The 17561-nt window shown below is 37.9% G+C and overlaps 1 protein-coding gene across 19 annotated transcripts in view; it reads right to left on the bottom strand.

Annotated features, from left to right (window-relative positions):
* PTK2 (protein tyrosine kinase 2) overlaps nt 1–17561 on the bottom strand; it is a 418748-nt gene that overhangs the window by 60572 nt on the left and 340615 nt on the right. For 18 of the 19 annotated variants that reach the window (XM_072602962.1, XM_072602979.1, XM_072602958.1 and 15 more), the window contains one exon: nt 651–762. In XM_072602962.1, coding sequence (XP_072459063.1) covers nt 651–762 — 112 coding nt within the window. Of the gene's footprint in view, nt 1–650; nt 763–1475; nt 1499–17561 lie in introns of those variants that run through there. The other variant, XM_072602978.1, reaches the window with a different exon arrangement.

Raw genomic sequence — 17561 nt, 5'->3', positions numbered from 1 at the left:
CATAACAGAAGGCAGCAGGGTAGCACCTAATTTCATTTCAATGTGTTTCCACTTCTGAGAAAACAACCTATCAACAGCCCAAACATATGCATAAGGATCTCAGCCAGATTTTCAAAAAAAGAGATCGGATCATATAGGAATGTAAAATTACTTTCAATACACATTCTACAATGTAATGAATACATTTCCAGTCTGACGCCACCATCTACTGTAAACTTGATTTTACTGATTAGTGGAATCCCAAACAACTGTAATTTGCTAAGGACAAAAATGTTTTGCTGAGAGCCAGGCTCCTCTATTGCAAATTTCATGTTTGTGGAGGAGGGGAAGCAAGCTAAACGTCAGAAAGAAACAAAGGAGAAATTTTGCTCAGCTTAATTTACGAGCCCTGAATTTAGACTTGAAACAACATCTATCTGAACATTGTCTATTAACATATTTTTGGGTGTTGAGAAAATTAGGAGACGCTAAAATGAGAAATAATTAGTGGGCATAGTAATTTGTTGTGAGAACAAAACAGATCATCCAATATGATGTCTGCAGTTGAAAAAGTGATCCTCTGGCTCTTCTGCAAAGACAGCACTACAGCACTGCTGACACCTTTAAAGATAGGAAATAAAACAGCTTTTAATAATCAATAACATGACTACCTTGGGAGGAGCTTCGTCTGAGCCTCCTGAGTCCCAGGACACTGTGACCTGCCTTCTTGATTCCATTCTCATTCGCTCTTCTTGCTGAAGCTTCTCCTCCTCCAGTATTGTACTAAGGAGACAATAAACGGGGTTAAGGAGAACTGACATTTGTGTGTTAGTGTACTCCAAACCCCACCCTGAAAACCTCCTTAAGACAGTTCTCTCAATGCCAGTGTGCTCCAAGTAGTTGAGGGAAAAAATTAGCAAGGGATTCTTTAATAGTGGGCCAGTAGGGGAGGGTTTCAAACCAACCCCATTAAGATTGTGGACTGTTCCAGTTCTAAATGGGACATTTCACTTAAAGCACAGGCATGGAGGTAAGCACAAGCAAACAAACCAGATGGCAATGAGCAGGACTGGGGGAAGGGATATAAAGAACAACAAAATCTCTGCATTTAAAAATTCATTCTGTGCTCGTGGCAAAGTATAATTACCCTGAGAAATCCCAAGAAGCAATTTATCAAGCAGATACATGTTTGGAACCACAGATTCTTCATATGGAAAAAGTTTCTTTTACCAAACTCAGAAAGGTAAAAACATAAGCATTAGTACACAATGAGGACCCACAGTTAAGTTTCAGTTTAACTCGCCAATTTGAAATTTGTCAAATACCTAAGTCCAGTTTTTCAGCTACATTTCAGAATAGTGATACCCTTAACAGGACAGTAAAGAAATAAGAAATAACATTTTCAATGATGGCTTTTAGTTATATAGATTTTAAGAAAATCTATATGTTGCTTTAATTGGAAGAAAAAATAGCAAATAATACAGCAATTTACTTACCAGATTCTTACTATTACAATGGATATTTGAAGTTCAATATAATATTACCACCTCCTTCCTGTTCTGCTATGCAGATTACTAATTTTGGCTATCTGCCATAATTTAAAATACTTAGAGTGCAGCACAAGTTACAAATTTGTTAGATTCCCATAGTGTAGGAATTCTTTTGGGTTCCCAGCACAGGCAGAGCTAGGCAAAATCTTAACTACAATAGTAAACAGTTCACTTCCTACATGTCTTAACACCAGTATGGAGGGGTTCTAATAATGAAGCTCATTGAAAGCTTATAACCTCCCAGTTTATTGCACGAAACAGCCACCCAGAATTACTCATGCAGAGTGAGCTCAGTTGTCCCAGGGCCTCTTCTAATCTGGGAATTTGCCTGACTGTTTCCAAAATACATTCCTGTTTGACTGGAGGCTCTGCTGTGCCATTTCTCTCATAGACCAGTGCACAAAGTCATCTTTTTAAGTTCAAAAACCCAAACGGCAGAAATCCAAACCAGCCCTATTAAAAATTACATGGAAAAGGCAAACCATGGTTATAGATATAAAATGTAAATTTTCCCAAAAGAAAAAGGAGGGGTAATATTTTATTAAAAGCGATCATTAATTCTGCAAAATCAAAACTTGACTTAGCTATCAACTAACTTATTTAGAGGAAACCGCTTCATCAAAAGTATCAAAGATACTATTTTGTTTCTCTGTTTCTGCTTGAGGAATCCATCACTAGGAAAATAAACAACTGGCATGCTTTTCAGATATTTAAGAGTTTAACAGTAACTGTAGACTTTTAATACAGGAATGTAGTCACTGTCTGAAAAATTGCTACTAGTGACCAAAATGTATGTGGAAATGAATTTTTACTAATAAACATGCCATGAGTTCTGTATAAAAATGGAATCCATTGCATACTTTAGGATGTTTTTAACAAGTGATCTTTTGCTGTAGGGGACTGGTTGTCAGAATACTCAGAAAATAGTCTTCACTGTATTGTTATTATACAGTGTACCACACAAGGCACTATGGGAAATAGACAAAAAGCAGAACTTGACAGAATTTACATCTGAAGGACAACTATATAGATATATACACAGTGAAGCAAATGTTATTATATAGTTGACTATAATATTTTTGGTCTACTGTTCAATGTTTTTTATTTCAAATTTTTATCAATAAAAGTGGAAATTATTTTTGCCCTACCCTGCACATACTGTATATACAAAAACCTATCTTCTACTAAAGTTTTTTTTAAAATACCTGACAATGGTGTGCAAGTGACCCTGGGTTACTGAAAGTTACACCAGTAAAGTACAAAATCTAACCATGTCTATAAAACTGGAAAGGCTTCTAGCGCAGGCCTGGACCTAGACTATATGTCTGTAGTCAAACATAAGCCCGGCGAGTTTTGGAAATGCTCATCACCAGAAGGTGGGGTGATGAATCAATTTTGTTGTAGTAATTCAAGTCATGGCACATATCAATGACAAAATAAAAATCATGACAATTTATCGAAATATGTTACACATAAAATAATTAGAATTATAGATTTTCAGAGTTAGAAAGGATACCAGCAAGGGTCTTCTCCAACCCATTCTTGATGCATAAATTGCCTCTTTGACATCCCAGAAAAGATGTAATCAAGTCTCTGATTGATCACCTGTAGTAATAGGGAACTCACAACCAAACCAGGCAGTTCATTTAACTAAAGGATAGCTCTGATTGTTAGGAAAATTTTTCCTTAAGTCAAGTCAAAATCTGTTTCCTCTACCTCCTACTCAATTGTCCCAGATTTTAGTCTTGTGCCAAACATAAGAGGTAAAGTCTCTCTTCTACCCAACAGCCTTTTAAATCATTTCAAATGAAATTATTAACTGATCGTGTCCTCCTAAAAGTCCTATGTTTTCCAAACAAGCAATTCTAAGTTCTCTAATCAGTCTGTGTATGACATGGTTGCTAGTTTCCCCTCCACACTAGTTTTCATCTTTTAGATAAGCATCAGTTTAATTGATGTTCAAAGAAGATATCCAGAAGTGGACATAATAACCCATATGTGGTCTGTTCAGTGCAGAGGATAATGGAACTATCATCTCATGGGGATAGGGTGCTAGCTGTGGATTTAGGAAGACTTGGGTTCAAATGCCATTTCAAACACACATTAACTACTGATCTTGACCAAGGCACTTGCCCTCTCTTACAATCAGTTTCTTAAAGTCTTGCAACAGGAATAACATCTTTGTCACTTAACTCAGTGAGTTGTTGTGAAGGTTAGATGCTTTGCAGGCTTGAAAGCCTTATATGCATCTGTTTTCATCATCATCCTTAATACTATTATCTCATTTTTATCTATATGATACAGTTCAGATAGAAGAGGGTCAAGGATAAGTATCCTGTTATTCTTTTATATTTAATATTTGGTGAATACAGTATTATAGTTACTAGACAAGTGGATAAAATTACTATTATGAGTAGCACTACTTATATTAATGCAGCCTCAGATAACATTAGCTCTTTTAGTTAACTACATTACACTTTTGCCTCAAGGAACATGTGATCTTTTAATCTCTAAAGTGTTTTTTTAAAATCAACTTTGTTAGTCCATATCTCTCAGATGTCATTCTTTACATATGAAGATGAAGTTACTACTTCACAGTTGATACACAATTTGTATTTTGAGCCTCCCTTCCATCTCCAAACCTAACTTCTTTCCCATCCTCCAGCCAAGTAGTGTTACACAAAGGTCTACTCCAAAGTTTCACTGTAATGTGGAAATTTGCTAGGTTTTCAAAGATCATGCCAGTAGGCTACAAGCTCTTACAGATTCTATCAGTCTCAAAAGGCTTGAAGTATAATTCTAACATCAGACTGCTTTCTAAGGACCAAACAACCTAAGTATAGAGAGGCTCATCACCTAAAAAACTACTAAGTGATGTAATTTTTTCTATGAAACAAAGAAAACTAAGAAGTGGCCCTATTTCCCATGTAGCTTCTGTAGCAACAGCAACAAGAGGTTCAGAAAAGGGAGCAAAGAGTGCTAATGATCCACATACTTATTTTATATCTTTCTGAGAATATACATATATGGAGGATATCCTTGAAAAAGGAATGAGAAACGGATAGGCAAGCTTTTATAAAATGTATTGTATGGGAGATTACATCTTTAAAGTCATACAGTTGATTGAGAAGTATAGTGGAAACAAGATTCCACTGTGCTGTTATGACTAAAAAATTATATGAGATTCCTTGGAACATGCTAGAACAGAACTAGTTTTGTTCCATGATCTTCTCATTATAAACATTAAGGGTGGCATAAAACAGGGAGAGAGAAATTTAGTTATCTGTCACTGTCATGGACCATATGTAAGAGTCCCAATGGAAGAGGGATTCCCCATAGATGGGGAGGGTCCCCAGACACTCCTGTTTGAAGACAGCACTGTGTTAACTGCATCAAACCTGGGACTGTAGAGCCAACTAAATAAGATTCCTAACTGCTTCAAACAGATGAATACCTAACTATAAGTGGATGAAGCATGTTTGTTGGTCAGATTATGATAGGCATTTGAAAGGATAGCCCAAAGAGTTGGTCCATGAGAACACATTAGCTTCGATAGTCTTCTAATAGTTAATGAATTGGGTCACGAATTGAAAAAGAGGAATAGAGAACTACACAAGAAGCCATTAGAAATGTATATGAATGGAAAAGGTGGTGGGCTAGTTGTATAATGAGAGAAAATGACAGGTGGCTTGCTGCAATAGTACCCACACAATGTCAAGAGATCTAAAGGAACACCCCCATTATGTTGGATGGACAATACGTGACAATTCACAGGAGGTTATAGTCAAAAGTCTTAGTTGGAGAGCAGCTAGGTGGCACAGTGGATAGAATGCCAGGCCTGTGGTCAGGAAGACTCATCTTTCTGAGTTCAAATCTGACCTCAGACATTTCTGGGCACATCACTTAACCACACTTAACCACATTTGCCTTATTTGCTCATCTATAAAATGAACTGGAGAAGGGAATGGTAAAACCACTCCAGTATCTTTGCCAAGAAAACCCCAGATGGGGTCACAAAGAGTTGGACATGACTAAAACAATGGAACAACAACATGGACAAAAGTCACATAGGAGGTAAGGTGTAGAGGGGATGTGATGAACATCACTAGAGGAAGTATCCAAATTGAGGATGCACCAATGAATTGAAGTAGGACTGAACATTTCATTCATTCATTTGTATTCTCCTCTGCCTTAGTGACTAGCTGCAGGTGTTACATATTAGCTAAGTGGAGTTAGGTATAATGTCTCTGGACACTGGGCACAGCAAAACTATTTAGCTGATACAGATATCAAACTTGTGACTTTGGTCTTTTCAAATACATATTCTTGGATTAATGGCTCAGAGGAAATGGGAAAACTAGACACAGAATCTCAGTTTCCCAAAGTTATACCTCTCTTGTACCCAAATGATAAATTCTAGGAATACAAAACCTAAGACTGGATTTGATGTTTCTACTTCTGATAAATGCATGATATACTGGAAAGATAATTGGACTAATAGTTAAGGGATCTAAGTGCTTGTTTGGCTCTGCTGTTAACTACTTGTATGAATTTGGAAAAGTCACTTAACCTGCATGAGTCTCAGTTTCTTTACCTGTAAAATGTATATTTACAATTTCTACTTCAGAGGGTTGTTAGAGGGAAAGTACTCTGTAAATCTTCAAATGCTATGAAAATTGACTCTCCCTGATCCCTCCAAAAAAAGAAGACTTCACTGAAGATCTGTAAGGAAAGGATGGAGAACTGGCTGTCAGATATGTTTTAGTGGGAGTGAGTTCCTGTGACTCTACTCTAGAATACTACTAAGTTCATAACATCCAGGCCAGCATACAAATGCTCAATCTTTTATTTTAATGATTATCAAGTACTGAATCATTTAGTTTACTGTAAAACTTTATTTTAGAATTTTAAACAAATAAACACACGTTGAACTGAACTATTCTAATCTAAGAACGCAATGGAAACTAAAAAATAAAGGAACCCCATGTGTTACTTTTCTTCATTTTTTGTGCTTCTTCTTTACTACTTCTTCACCAAAAATAAAATGTAAAAATGTCTCAGAGAAATGTTAATCTGTGCTGGACAGCAAAGAATATAAATAACCCACAAAAATGCCTTTGTTTTTACAATGGAAGACTCCATAGATGGAGTAAAGAATACATGGAGAGATATTCCTGACCTTTTCCTCTCTCCAGCTGCTGAAGAACCTAAAGCATTTACTTAGAATGGGCAGATGGTCAAAGGGGTCAGATTCACGCATACTTTCCCAAACTACAAATATTTTTAGCAACAATACACTGAGGAAACATTTCTATTCCAAACTTTTTGCCGCAGAATAATGCAACTTCACAATTTCTAGAACGGAGGAGAGGTTCATATAATTTTTTCTCTTCTTAAATTTTCTTAGCTCAGTCAATAAAAGATACAATATATGAAGAGGTTTTTTTTTTGGTCCAACAGTTGGTAGAACACTTGGAAGTTTTCTGTGGAACTGTACAATATTTGTCCATGAATCATAGATATAGAATAAGGAGATGAGGAAAAGAACTGTACACTAAATTTAAAAAAAAATCATGCTCTATGCAAAAAAGTAACCAGCCCAATCACTTTATAGCATAAAGAAAGCAATCAAATGAACTAGAGATTTCAGGTAAAACACAAATGAAAACATCCTGCATCTCACAGCAATCTAAAAATGTATGATTTTATTCTCCTATACCACAAGAGACTTTCCATCTCTCTGGGTTTGTAGCCATCAGCAGTCAATGCAGAAGAGGCTTTAGCAAATTTTTCTTGCTGTGGCAACAATGGGAATTTTTATTATAAACTATTTGAAAGTAAATAACTATGAGAATGAATGGCACAATAATTTGTTTCCAAAAGCACTGGTCTGAGATATAAATTTAAAAAAAATAAAATATTCTTTTACAAAAAATATGAGTTGTACTGTTTTAGGTAGTAAGTCTTGAATGGAAACATAAAGACTGATAACTGCAGAATGTATACTTAAGAGGTCTGAATCATACATAAAAAATGTAAAGAGTTCTAAGGGATCAAATGATATATTAAAACAGGAATTAAATACCCTCAGTTGAAAGAGGGGGATCTGAATCCAAAAGGGATTAAGTGTTAGACACACACACACACACACACACACACACACACACACACACACACACACATATTTGTCAGTAATAATACTAATTCTATATCCCAAGTCTCCTGACTCTCAAGTCTAGGGCTCTTTCTCCTATGCCATGCTGCCTCACATTACCATTCCAGAAAAATGAGAACATGGTACCAAAAATACAAACAGTAAAGAAATCAATCAGTAGTACCTGGGTGATTTCAGATAACACAATTCTAAGTTCTGATTTTGCTACTACCTTGCTATGCTACCATGGCAAAGCCTTTCTCATCTCTAGGTCTCAGTTTCGTTATTAATAAAATGAGGAAGTTTAATTAAATCAGGGGTTGTTAACCCTGGAGTCCATGGAAAGGCTTCATGGAAAGAGTTCAGGAAGTATGTGGGGAAAAATAGGTTTTTATTTTCACTAACATTTATTTTCTTTGTAATCGTAAATGCTTCATTTTGTGCATTTAAATATATTATTCTAAGAAAGGGTCTATAGGATTTATTAGCCTTCCAAAAGGATCTATGACACATGAAAAGGTAAAGAACCCCTGTATTAGATGGTCACTAAGGACCCTTTGAGCCCTAACAGTCTGTGAATCTGGACCAATGTAGCAGTTTCTGAACAACCAACAGATATTTATTAAATGCCTATTTTGTGTCAAGTACTGTGCTAAGCACTGGGGATATAAGAAGAAGCAAAGGACAGCCTCTACTCTCAAGGAACTTACAATGTAATGGAGGAGAAAACAAGTAAATAAATATGCATAAACTATATGTGGATAAACAGGAAATAATTAACAGAGTGAAGGCACAAGTATTAAGAGGGGTTGGAAAAGGCTTCCTATAAAAAAATGGGATTTTAATTGGGGCTTAAAGGAAGCCCTGAAAGTCAGCAGGTGGAATTGAGGTGGGAGAGCATTCCCAGCACGGAGACAGACAGCAAAAATGCCTAGGGCCAAAAGATACAGTTTCTTGTTCAAGGAAAATCCAGGAGATCAGTGTCACTAGATTGAAGAATACACGCTGAGGAATAAGGTATTAAAAGACTGGAAAGGTAGGAGGAACCTAGGTTATGAAGGGTTTTGAACACCAAACAGAGGATTTTATATTTGACCCTGGAGATGACAGGGAGCCACTGGAGTTTACTGAGGAGTGTCAGTCAAATTTGTGCTTTAGTAAAATCACTTTGGTGACTAGAGTAAAGTGGGAAGAGACTTGAGGCAAGCAGAGCCACCAGGCTCAGCCCAAATATGAGGGGATGAAGACCTGCACCAGAGTGGTGGCAGTGCCAGAGAGAAGAGGGTGTATTTAGGAGATGTTAAAGAGGTGAAATTGATAGGCCTTGGCAACGGATTGGATTTGGGGAAGTGTGTAGTGGTGAGAGATAGTGAGAAATCCATGTTGACTCCTAGATTGTGAGTCCAAGGGACTAAAAGTATAATGTTGCTCTCTAAAGCAACATGGCAGGTAGGAGGCAGGGAGGGCTTGGGGGAAAGATAATGATTTGTTTTAGACATGTTTAGCTTAAGATGTCTATTGGATATTCAGTTTGAAATATCAAGAAAAGACTATTGGGTGTAGTGTAGTGTAGAAAGGTAGTCTGTTGCTTCATCTGCAATGTGAAATGTGAATTTTAACTCTGCAAATGAAAGTGAGATAATAGTAAAATCTGCTCTGGAGCACACAATTAGTAAAGGCTAATAGCTTCTAAAACTGGTTGGCAAGTATCCAGAAAAAATAGCATCAGTGCAGTTTGGGGTGGGGTAGGGAGGAGAAGAAGCAAGAAAAAAAGCCAATAGAGATGTAGGGAAACTTGTTTGAACAAGCTTGTGGGAATACCAGTTTTGAAGCATGGTCTTTTATAACTATCCAACATTGCCTCATCATGATGGAATTGGGCTTTCTAAAGAAAGAATGGTTATTTCTGCAGAATGGAAATCAAGTATCCAGACTCCAGACAAGGTTGGAGATGGTACAGCAAGAAGCCGCTACTAAAGAGCTCACATTCACAAACCGAGGGATTCACTTTCCTTTGATGCAGACATTTAAGAATATAACGAACTGCATATTGAGGTTTCTAAAAATAATGTAAAAGTCACATTTAACTCTTCTCTATACTGTGGAAACTATGATAGGCTATAAAGAACGTAATGAGCATGAGATCCTTGAATGGGTTCTGCACTCTTGGTAAAGACATCCTGGTACTGGCGATGATAGTACTGGACTCAAAGAATTCAGTTTAAAAGCCATTTAAGTTATTTCATACTGATAATACGGTTTGTGAAACATGTTCCCTGCAACAGCTTTGTGCAGTCCACCACACAAGTATCAACATTTTGATTTTTACAGATGAATGAAAAGATTGTTTGAAAGAGGTAACGTAACTCTGGATCACAGTTTTAATATCTGTTAAACTTTAACCTACTTTTAAAGGTGACATCCCCAATCCATCGGTCTGCTCTTTCTCTCTTTTGTTGGTGAAAGTGTTTAGAGATTGTATTTAGAGAAGTATTGCTTCTGCTACAGTCTCAGAATTTTAGCATACTGCCCCGCTGATGGCATTATCATTAATGAAATTATCAATTATTTCTATGACTTATTCTTGATTCACAAATTCTTTACGATTAAGTTATTTAGTCTCTAATTTTTAATCCTTTGTTCAATAATATCTAGAATTTAAAATTAAAATAATAATATCTAGCACTTAAAATTTTGCAAAGTGTTTTTACAAACATATCATTTTAGCCATATAACAACCCTGTAATGTAGATGACATCATCTCCATTTTATAGATGAGAAAACTGAGGTTAACTGACTTGTCCAGGGGTCACACAGCTAGTATGCCTGAAGCAGGATTCAATCTCAGGCCTTCTCAACTTCATATCTAGGATTCATCCATTCTGCTACCAATGATCCTTTACTGAATATAATGTTTACTGTACTATGACTTGTAAAGAAAATTTTTTGAAATTTTTATGGCCTAATGCCTGGCCAATTTTTGTAAATGTACCATGTTAAAGCTGAGATGTATGTATTCTTTGTTTTCCCATACAAAGATCATCAGAGACATCACATTTATTTATCTATCATATCTATACTTTCAAAAAATTCAATTAAAGTTCTTAATTTCCTTATTTCCTTAGAGTTCCCTAGCTTTGAAAGTGATACACTCTGATCAACAACTCTCATGGTTTTACAATCCATTTGTCCCTCAACCTTGTTTAGTCTTTCCTTTAAGGATTTAGATACAATGTCACTTGTTGCATACATTTTATATAATATTAACACATTGCCTACAGTATCTTTCAGCATAACAGTTTCACTGTTTACCTCTTTTAATCAAATCTATGCAGCTTCTTAGTTTGAAATAATGATTACTAACTGGTTTTGTTTTTTGCTTTTAGTTCAGCTAAAGTATAAAAGATTTTTTGCTCTAGCTCCTTATGCTAATTCTATATGAATTTTTGTATTTTAAGTGCTTCCTGGAAATAGAATACTGTTAGATTCTGCTTTTTAATCCCTTTTCCTATCCTCTTCTTTTTTATGGGTGAGTTCATTGCAATCACATTTATAATCATTAACTATGGATTTTGCCCCATCCAGTACTTTTATGTTTTCCTCTTTTTGCTACCCAGTCCCTCTTGACAAAGAAGGTGGTGAAATAGAGTGAGTTTCATCAGAAAAAATTTATTTTTCTAATCTTCAGTACTCAATTCTTTGTATTGTCTTGCCTGTGACAAGCATTTTCCCCCCACAGCAATGGTTAGCAGCTGTTTCACCCCCAATTTTTCTCTCTTCTTTCAATAATTAAGGTCATTTTGGAGCATCAGTTTACCAGTTCTTAGAGTTATCTTCCATATTTTACAATATTTTTTTCTTTGTGCTCTAGCATTTCTGATCCTATTTGATTATATACTTGAAATGCTTTATTTCCTCATATCAAGAGCTGCTGCAGTATCTCTGGCAGTCACTAAAGTGTGCACTTTAAGAGATACAACTCATATATTTCCTTAGCATAACACTCATTTTTTTTTATTTTTTTTATTTTTTTTTTATTTAACTTTTAACATTTATTTTCACACAATTTTGGGTTACAAATTTTCTCCCCTTTTATCCCTTCCCCCCCCCCAGACCCAAGCATTCTAGTTGCCCCTGCGACCAATCTGCTCTCTCCTCTATCCTCCCTCCCTGCCCTTGTCTCCATCTTCTCTTTTGTCCTGTAGGACCAGATAGCTTTCTTGACCCCTTAACCTGTATTTCTTGTTACCCAGTGGTAAGAACATTACATTTGGTCCTAACACTTTGAGTTCCAACTTCTTTAGCTCCCTCCCTCTCCACCCCTTCCCCATGGAAGACAGGCAATTCAATATAGGCCATATCTGTTTAGTTTTGCAAATGATTTCCATACTAGTTGTGTTGTATAGGACTAACTATATTTCCCTCCATCCTATCCTGTCCCCCATTACTTCTATTTTCTTATGGTCCTTTCTCTCCCCATGAGTGTCGACCTCGTATTGCATTCTCCTCCCCATGCCCTCCCATCTATCCTCCCCCCCACCCTGTTTGTGCCCCTGTCCCCCACTCTCCTGTATTATGAGATAGGTTTTCCTATCAAAATGAGTGTGCATTATATTCTTTCCTTTAGTGGAATGTGATGAGAGTAGACCTCATGTTGTTCTCTTGCCTCCCCTCTTTATCCCACCACTAATAAGTCTTTTGCTTGCCTCTTTTATGAGAGATAATTTGCCCCATTCCATTTCTCCCTTTCTCCTCCCAGTATATTTCTCTCTCACTGCTTGATTTCATTTTTTTTTTAAGATATGATCCCATCCTCTTCAATTCACTCTGTGCACTCTGTCTCTATGTATGTGTGCGTGTGTGCATGTGTGTGTGTGTGTACTCCCACCCAGTACCCAGATACTGAAATGTTTCAAGAGTTACAAATATTGTCTTTCCATGTAGGAATGTAAACAGTTCAACTTTAGTAAGTCCCTTATGACTTCTCTTTGCTGTTCACCTTTTCATGGTTCTCTTCATTCTTGTGTTAGAAAGTCAAATTTTCTTTCCAGCTCTGGTCTTTTCATCAGGAAAATTTGAAAGTCCTCTATTTCATTGAAAGACCATTTTTTCTCCTGAAGTATTATACTCAGTTTTGCTGGGTAGGTGATTCGTGGCTTCAGTCCTAGTTCCTTTGACTTCTGGAATATCCTATTCCATTCCCTTCTATCCCTCAATGTAGAGGGTGCCAGATCTTGTGCTATCCTGATTGTATTTCCACAATACTTGAATTGTTTCTTTCTAGCTGCTTGCAATATTTTCTCTTTCACCTGGGAATTCTGGAATTTGGCCACAATGCTCCTAGGAGTTTCTCTTTTTGGATCTCTTTCATGCGGTGTTCTGCGGATTCCTTGAATATTTATTTTGCCTTCTGGTTCTAGAATCTCAGGGCAGTTTTCCTTGATAATTTCATGGAAGATGATGTCTAGGCTCTTCTTTTGATGATGGTTTTCAGGTAGTCCCAGAATTTTTACATTGTCTCTCCTGATTCTATTTTCCAGGTCAGTTGTTTTTCCAATGAAATATTTCACATTGTCTTCCATTTTTCGAATCTGCGCGGTATGTTCTGAGATATCTGTCTTTCTCATAAAGTCCTTAGCGTCCATCTGTGCCATTCCAGTTTTGAAAGATCTATTTTCTTCAGTGAGCTTTTGAATCTCCTTTTCCATTTGGTTAATTCTGCTTTTGAAAGCATTCTTCTCCTCATTGGCCCCTTGCACCTCCCTTGCCAACTGAGTTAGGCTAGTTCTCAAGGTGCCAATTTCTTCAAGATTTTTTTGGTTCTCCTTTAGCAGGGAGCTGATCTGCTTTTCATGCTTCTCCCTCATCCCTCTCATTTCCCTTCCCAGTCTTTCCTCCACCTCTCTAACTTGATTTTCAAAATTCCTCTTGAGCTCTTCCATGGCCCGAGCCCATTGGGTGGGCTGGGACACAGAATCCTTGATTTCTGTGTCTTTGCCTGATGGCAAGCATTGTTCCTCCCCATCAGAAAGGAAGGGAGGAAGTGTCTTTTCTCCGAGAAAGTACCCTTCAATCGTTTTATTTCTTTTCCCTTTTCTGGGCATTCTCCCCAACCAGTGACCTGACCTCTGAATGTTCTCCTCACACCCACCTCACCTCCTGGTCCTCCCAGCCAGCGTTTGGGGACTGAGATTCAAATGCTGCTTCCCGCCTTAGGGCTTTTGGCGGGGGCAGGGCTGCTATTCAGTGTGAGAATTAAGTTCAGGTGGTCAGGGGCAGGGTCGCCTCTCTGGCTCAGTTCCCTCAGGGGGTTTATGCACAGACCTTCCACAATGGATCCAGGCTCTCGCCCGTTTCGGGAGCCCCTGTCTGTAGCCGCCTCTCAGCTTCTATCTCCTGGGGGGGCCTGAGCCATGGGGGCACCCCACTCCCCTCTCAACCCGCCAAAGAGACTCTCTCACCTACCCCCGTCAGTCACCTGTTGGTGGGGGGGCTTGTGCCGCAGCTGGAGATCCCGTCTCTGGAGCCTTCTCAGATCTGTGCCTCTCGGAGCCGCGGCCGCCGCAGGTCCGGGCTGGGCTCCGCGTCTGCAGCGCGACGGACCTTTTGCGAGAGGTTTGCAGGTCCCTCTGTGGGTGGGGGGACCCACGTGGCCGCTGGAGATCCCGTCCCCATAGCCCTCTCGGGTCTTTTCCTCATGGTGTCGTGGCCGCGGCAGGGCTGCCCTCTGCTCCCCGTCCCGGCGCCCAGTCCACAGCGCGAAGGACCCCCCGCGAGAGGTTTGCAGGTCTCTCCGGAACAGAAATCTCCCTCGCTCCAATATTCCGTGGTCTCTGGGTGCAGAATTCGCCCTGGGTTGGTCCCCTCTAGCCGTTCTGTGGTTTGTGGGTTCGGAGCTATGTGTATGTGCGTCTTTCTACTTCGCCCCATAACACTCATTTTTTAAAAACCACAATACAAGAGTGCAGCAAAACATGTGTGTGGATGGCAGAAAATCCAGCTCATTCTGGCTTTATCTTATCAAGGTTCGACTTTCTGAGTGAGCCCGTTGTTAGGAGAAGTTGAACATATGACCACTACTGTTACAAAACAAAACCTTCTCAAAATGACTGCTTGTCCCAAGTAACTTGCATGCTACTGCAGTGCCTCACAGAGATCTGACAGTTAATAAATTCCTCTGATTAACTGACAATGGAGAGTTATGGGCGAGGTGACAAAAAGAGAATGGGCTTTCTCCATTGATTTCCCCTGACTAAATGCCAAGAAAAAACTACATAACCACAAGTTAAGTATATGTAGATGATTCCTCTTCAGGTTTAGGATGGACTGAATAACCACCCAGTCCCTTCAAACTCTGAGACTTTTTTAGTTTGGGAGATCATAAGGATCACAAGAAAAATGAACATACAGGCATGACTAAGGAATTCTGACACCACCTTGGAAAGGAATTTGGATGCAGATACAAAACAACTTAAAAAAAAAACAGAATAAAACAAGCAACTTCATGCCACTCATCAAACTGTGAGCTACCAGTTTCAGAAGTTCAAATTCTCACCTTGAAGAAACAAAAGATCAAAGACTGTTTCTGAAAAATAGGATGAGAATTCGTTCCCAGATTTTAAAAAAAAGTTTGGGTTTCAGCACCAGGAATTTACAATAACAACAAAAAGGGCCTATATGTATTAATATATTTAGAGTTGTAAGGCAGCAACATATTGCAGAAAGAAAATTAAAAAAAAAAAGCAACCAAACCTGGCCCTGAAATCTAGTCCTGCCTTTTACCACTGTATGACTTTGGATATATATCATTTAACCTGTTTCTCAGTTTCCCACTCTGTAAAATGAGGATAATATACTCTTCACTGACTACCTCATTGCACTGAGGAAAGTATATTTTAATAAACTTTAAAACACTAAAGAATTAGGATATATATATATCCTATATAAAAATATATATATATATTTTTTGTGAATGAATGAAAAGTTAGTAACAACCTAAATACCTAACTGAATGTCAAACTGATTTTGGCACATGAAACATACTGGAGATGATGTCATCATGAAGAAATATAGATGAAAAAGGCTGTAAAAGACACTGCAAAATGAATAAGCAGTTAGGATAACCCTATTACACATTTACATTAATTAAGTGAAATAATCTTAAGTACCATGAAAGGCTGTAATGTTTGTCATAATGTTTTCATTTTTGTTATAGATTAATGTTTTCATAAAAGTTGATTTATTTTAAAGGTGATTAAACACCACAATACTTCAATACGTGGTATGAGTATCCCTCCACTAGCACACACTGAAGACAATCATGTCTCAGGAGAAATCAATTAATTGAGAGGCATTTATTAAGTGCTTAGTAAGTGTCTGGGACTGTGCTAAGCACTAGGAATACAAAGATAAAGGCAAAATATTCTAGGCCCTCAAGGAGCTTACATTTTAATGAGGAAGACCACATGTACAAATCTACAAGACAGGTACAAGTTAACCTTGAATTGGTCCAGCACTTCTAGCAGAAGAGGGACGGAGAAAAGATCAGAAAAAATAAAACCCAAAAACCCTCCTTCAGAATGTTTAGCTTGAGTTGAGTCTAGAAGAAAGCAAAGGACTCCAAGGGGTGGTAGTGAAGAGGGAGAGGGTTCCATTTTAAACTCAACATGTCCAAGCCTACCACTCTGCATGAGGTACAGAGACTGAACAAGCTCATCACTGGGAGGGTCAAAACTTAGACTTTTTGTTCTGTACATAGGAGATATGCAGTACACTTGTGAGGCCACAATCAAAGCGTTTCCAGCTTGGTAGGACTTGTCAGAGCTTGTACTCCCCTGGCATAGGCTCCAAGAACCCAGGGGTTTCTCTCCAAATTAAGGAGGCATTGGTGTGGGGCTTTAAGGATATGAATAAACTTATTTTGTTACTTTGACTAATGTGTGATCTCATCTTTGTGAGCACTCTCTCCAAGGGGCAAATCACAACTTATCCACAGCTGTGCAAATGTTATTTATATACAAATATGTCACTACTAGTACAGCCTACGGGTTGCCCACTGGGTTAGCTGCTCACTCTAGCTACAGGACTGTCCCATGTTTAATCCTGTTTTTTCCACAGGAAATGCCTCCAAAAACATTAAGCCTGTTATCACATCCTACCTACAATTTTCCTTCCCTGGACTACAAACATTCCTAGATCACTAAAACAATGAACGTATTTATATTTATTTATGTTCTTGAGGTCCTTCACTACCTCAGATGCTCAGCAACTTATCAGTAGTTTGCTTTAAAAATGGTACTTACAATAGAACATCACACTGCTAATCTTAAACCAGGACAGGGTGCAACAGGATCATTTCCTTCCTAAATCTGAGTGTTCTGCTTTGCTAAATGCAAACTAAATGCATTAGATTTTTTGGCTACTACATTGTACTGCAGACATGTAAGGAGTAAGCAGTCCAGTAAAACTCCCAGGATCGGTGCTAATTTGATAGGTGTAAAGTAATATATGTTAGGATGATTTTAGTTTACATTTCTCTGATTATTAGTACTTTGGAACACTTTTCCAGGTAACTATGGCAACTATATATCTCCCTTTGAGGAGTGTTTGTATCCTTTGACAAGAAAAAACTTGGTTTGGAGAACTGATTACAGGTCTTAAATATCTGAAGAGTTAATATGCAGCAACAGTTTTAGATTTTGTTTAAATAGCCTCAGAAGATGGAATTAGGAGCAATCCTAATCTGACTGAGCATATTCTGTGTGCTCCTGGTTAATGGACTAATTTTGGCTCTTTTTGTCACAGTAGTCAACCCTTTTAGAATTCGAGAGCATTTTAAATACATTATTGTATTTGATATCTATAATAATCTTGTGAGA

This window comes from Notamacropus eugenii, chromosome 4 (genome assembly GCF_028372415.1).
Source record: "Notamacropus eugenii isolate mMacEug1 chromosome 4, mMacEug1.pri_v2, whole genome shotgun sequence".
In the NCBI taxonomy this organism is placed as follows: Eukaryota; Metazoa; Chordata; class Mammalia; order Diprotodontia; family Macropodidae; genus Notamacropus; species Notamacropus eugenii.
The sequence above is the reverse complement of the archived record's forward strand: the minus strand, read 5'-3'. Positions and strand labels throughout refer to the sequence as shown.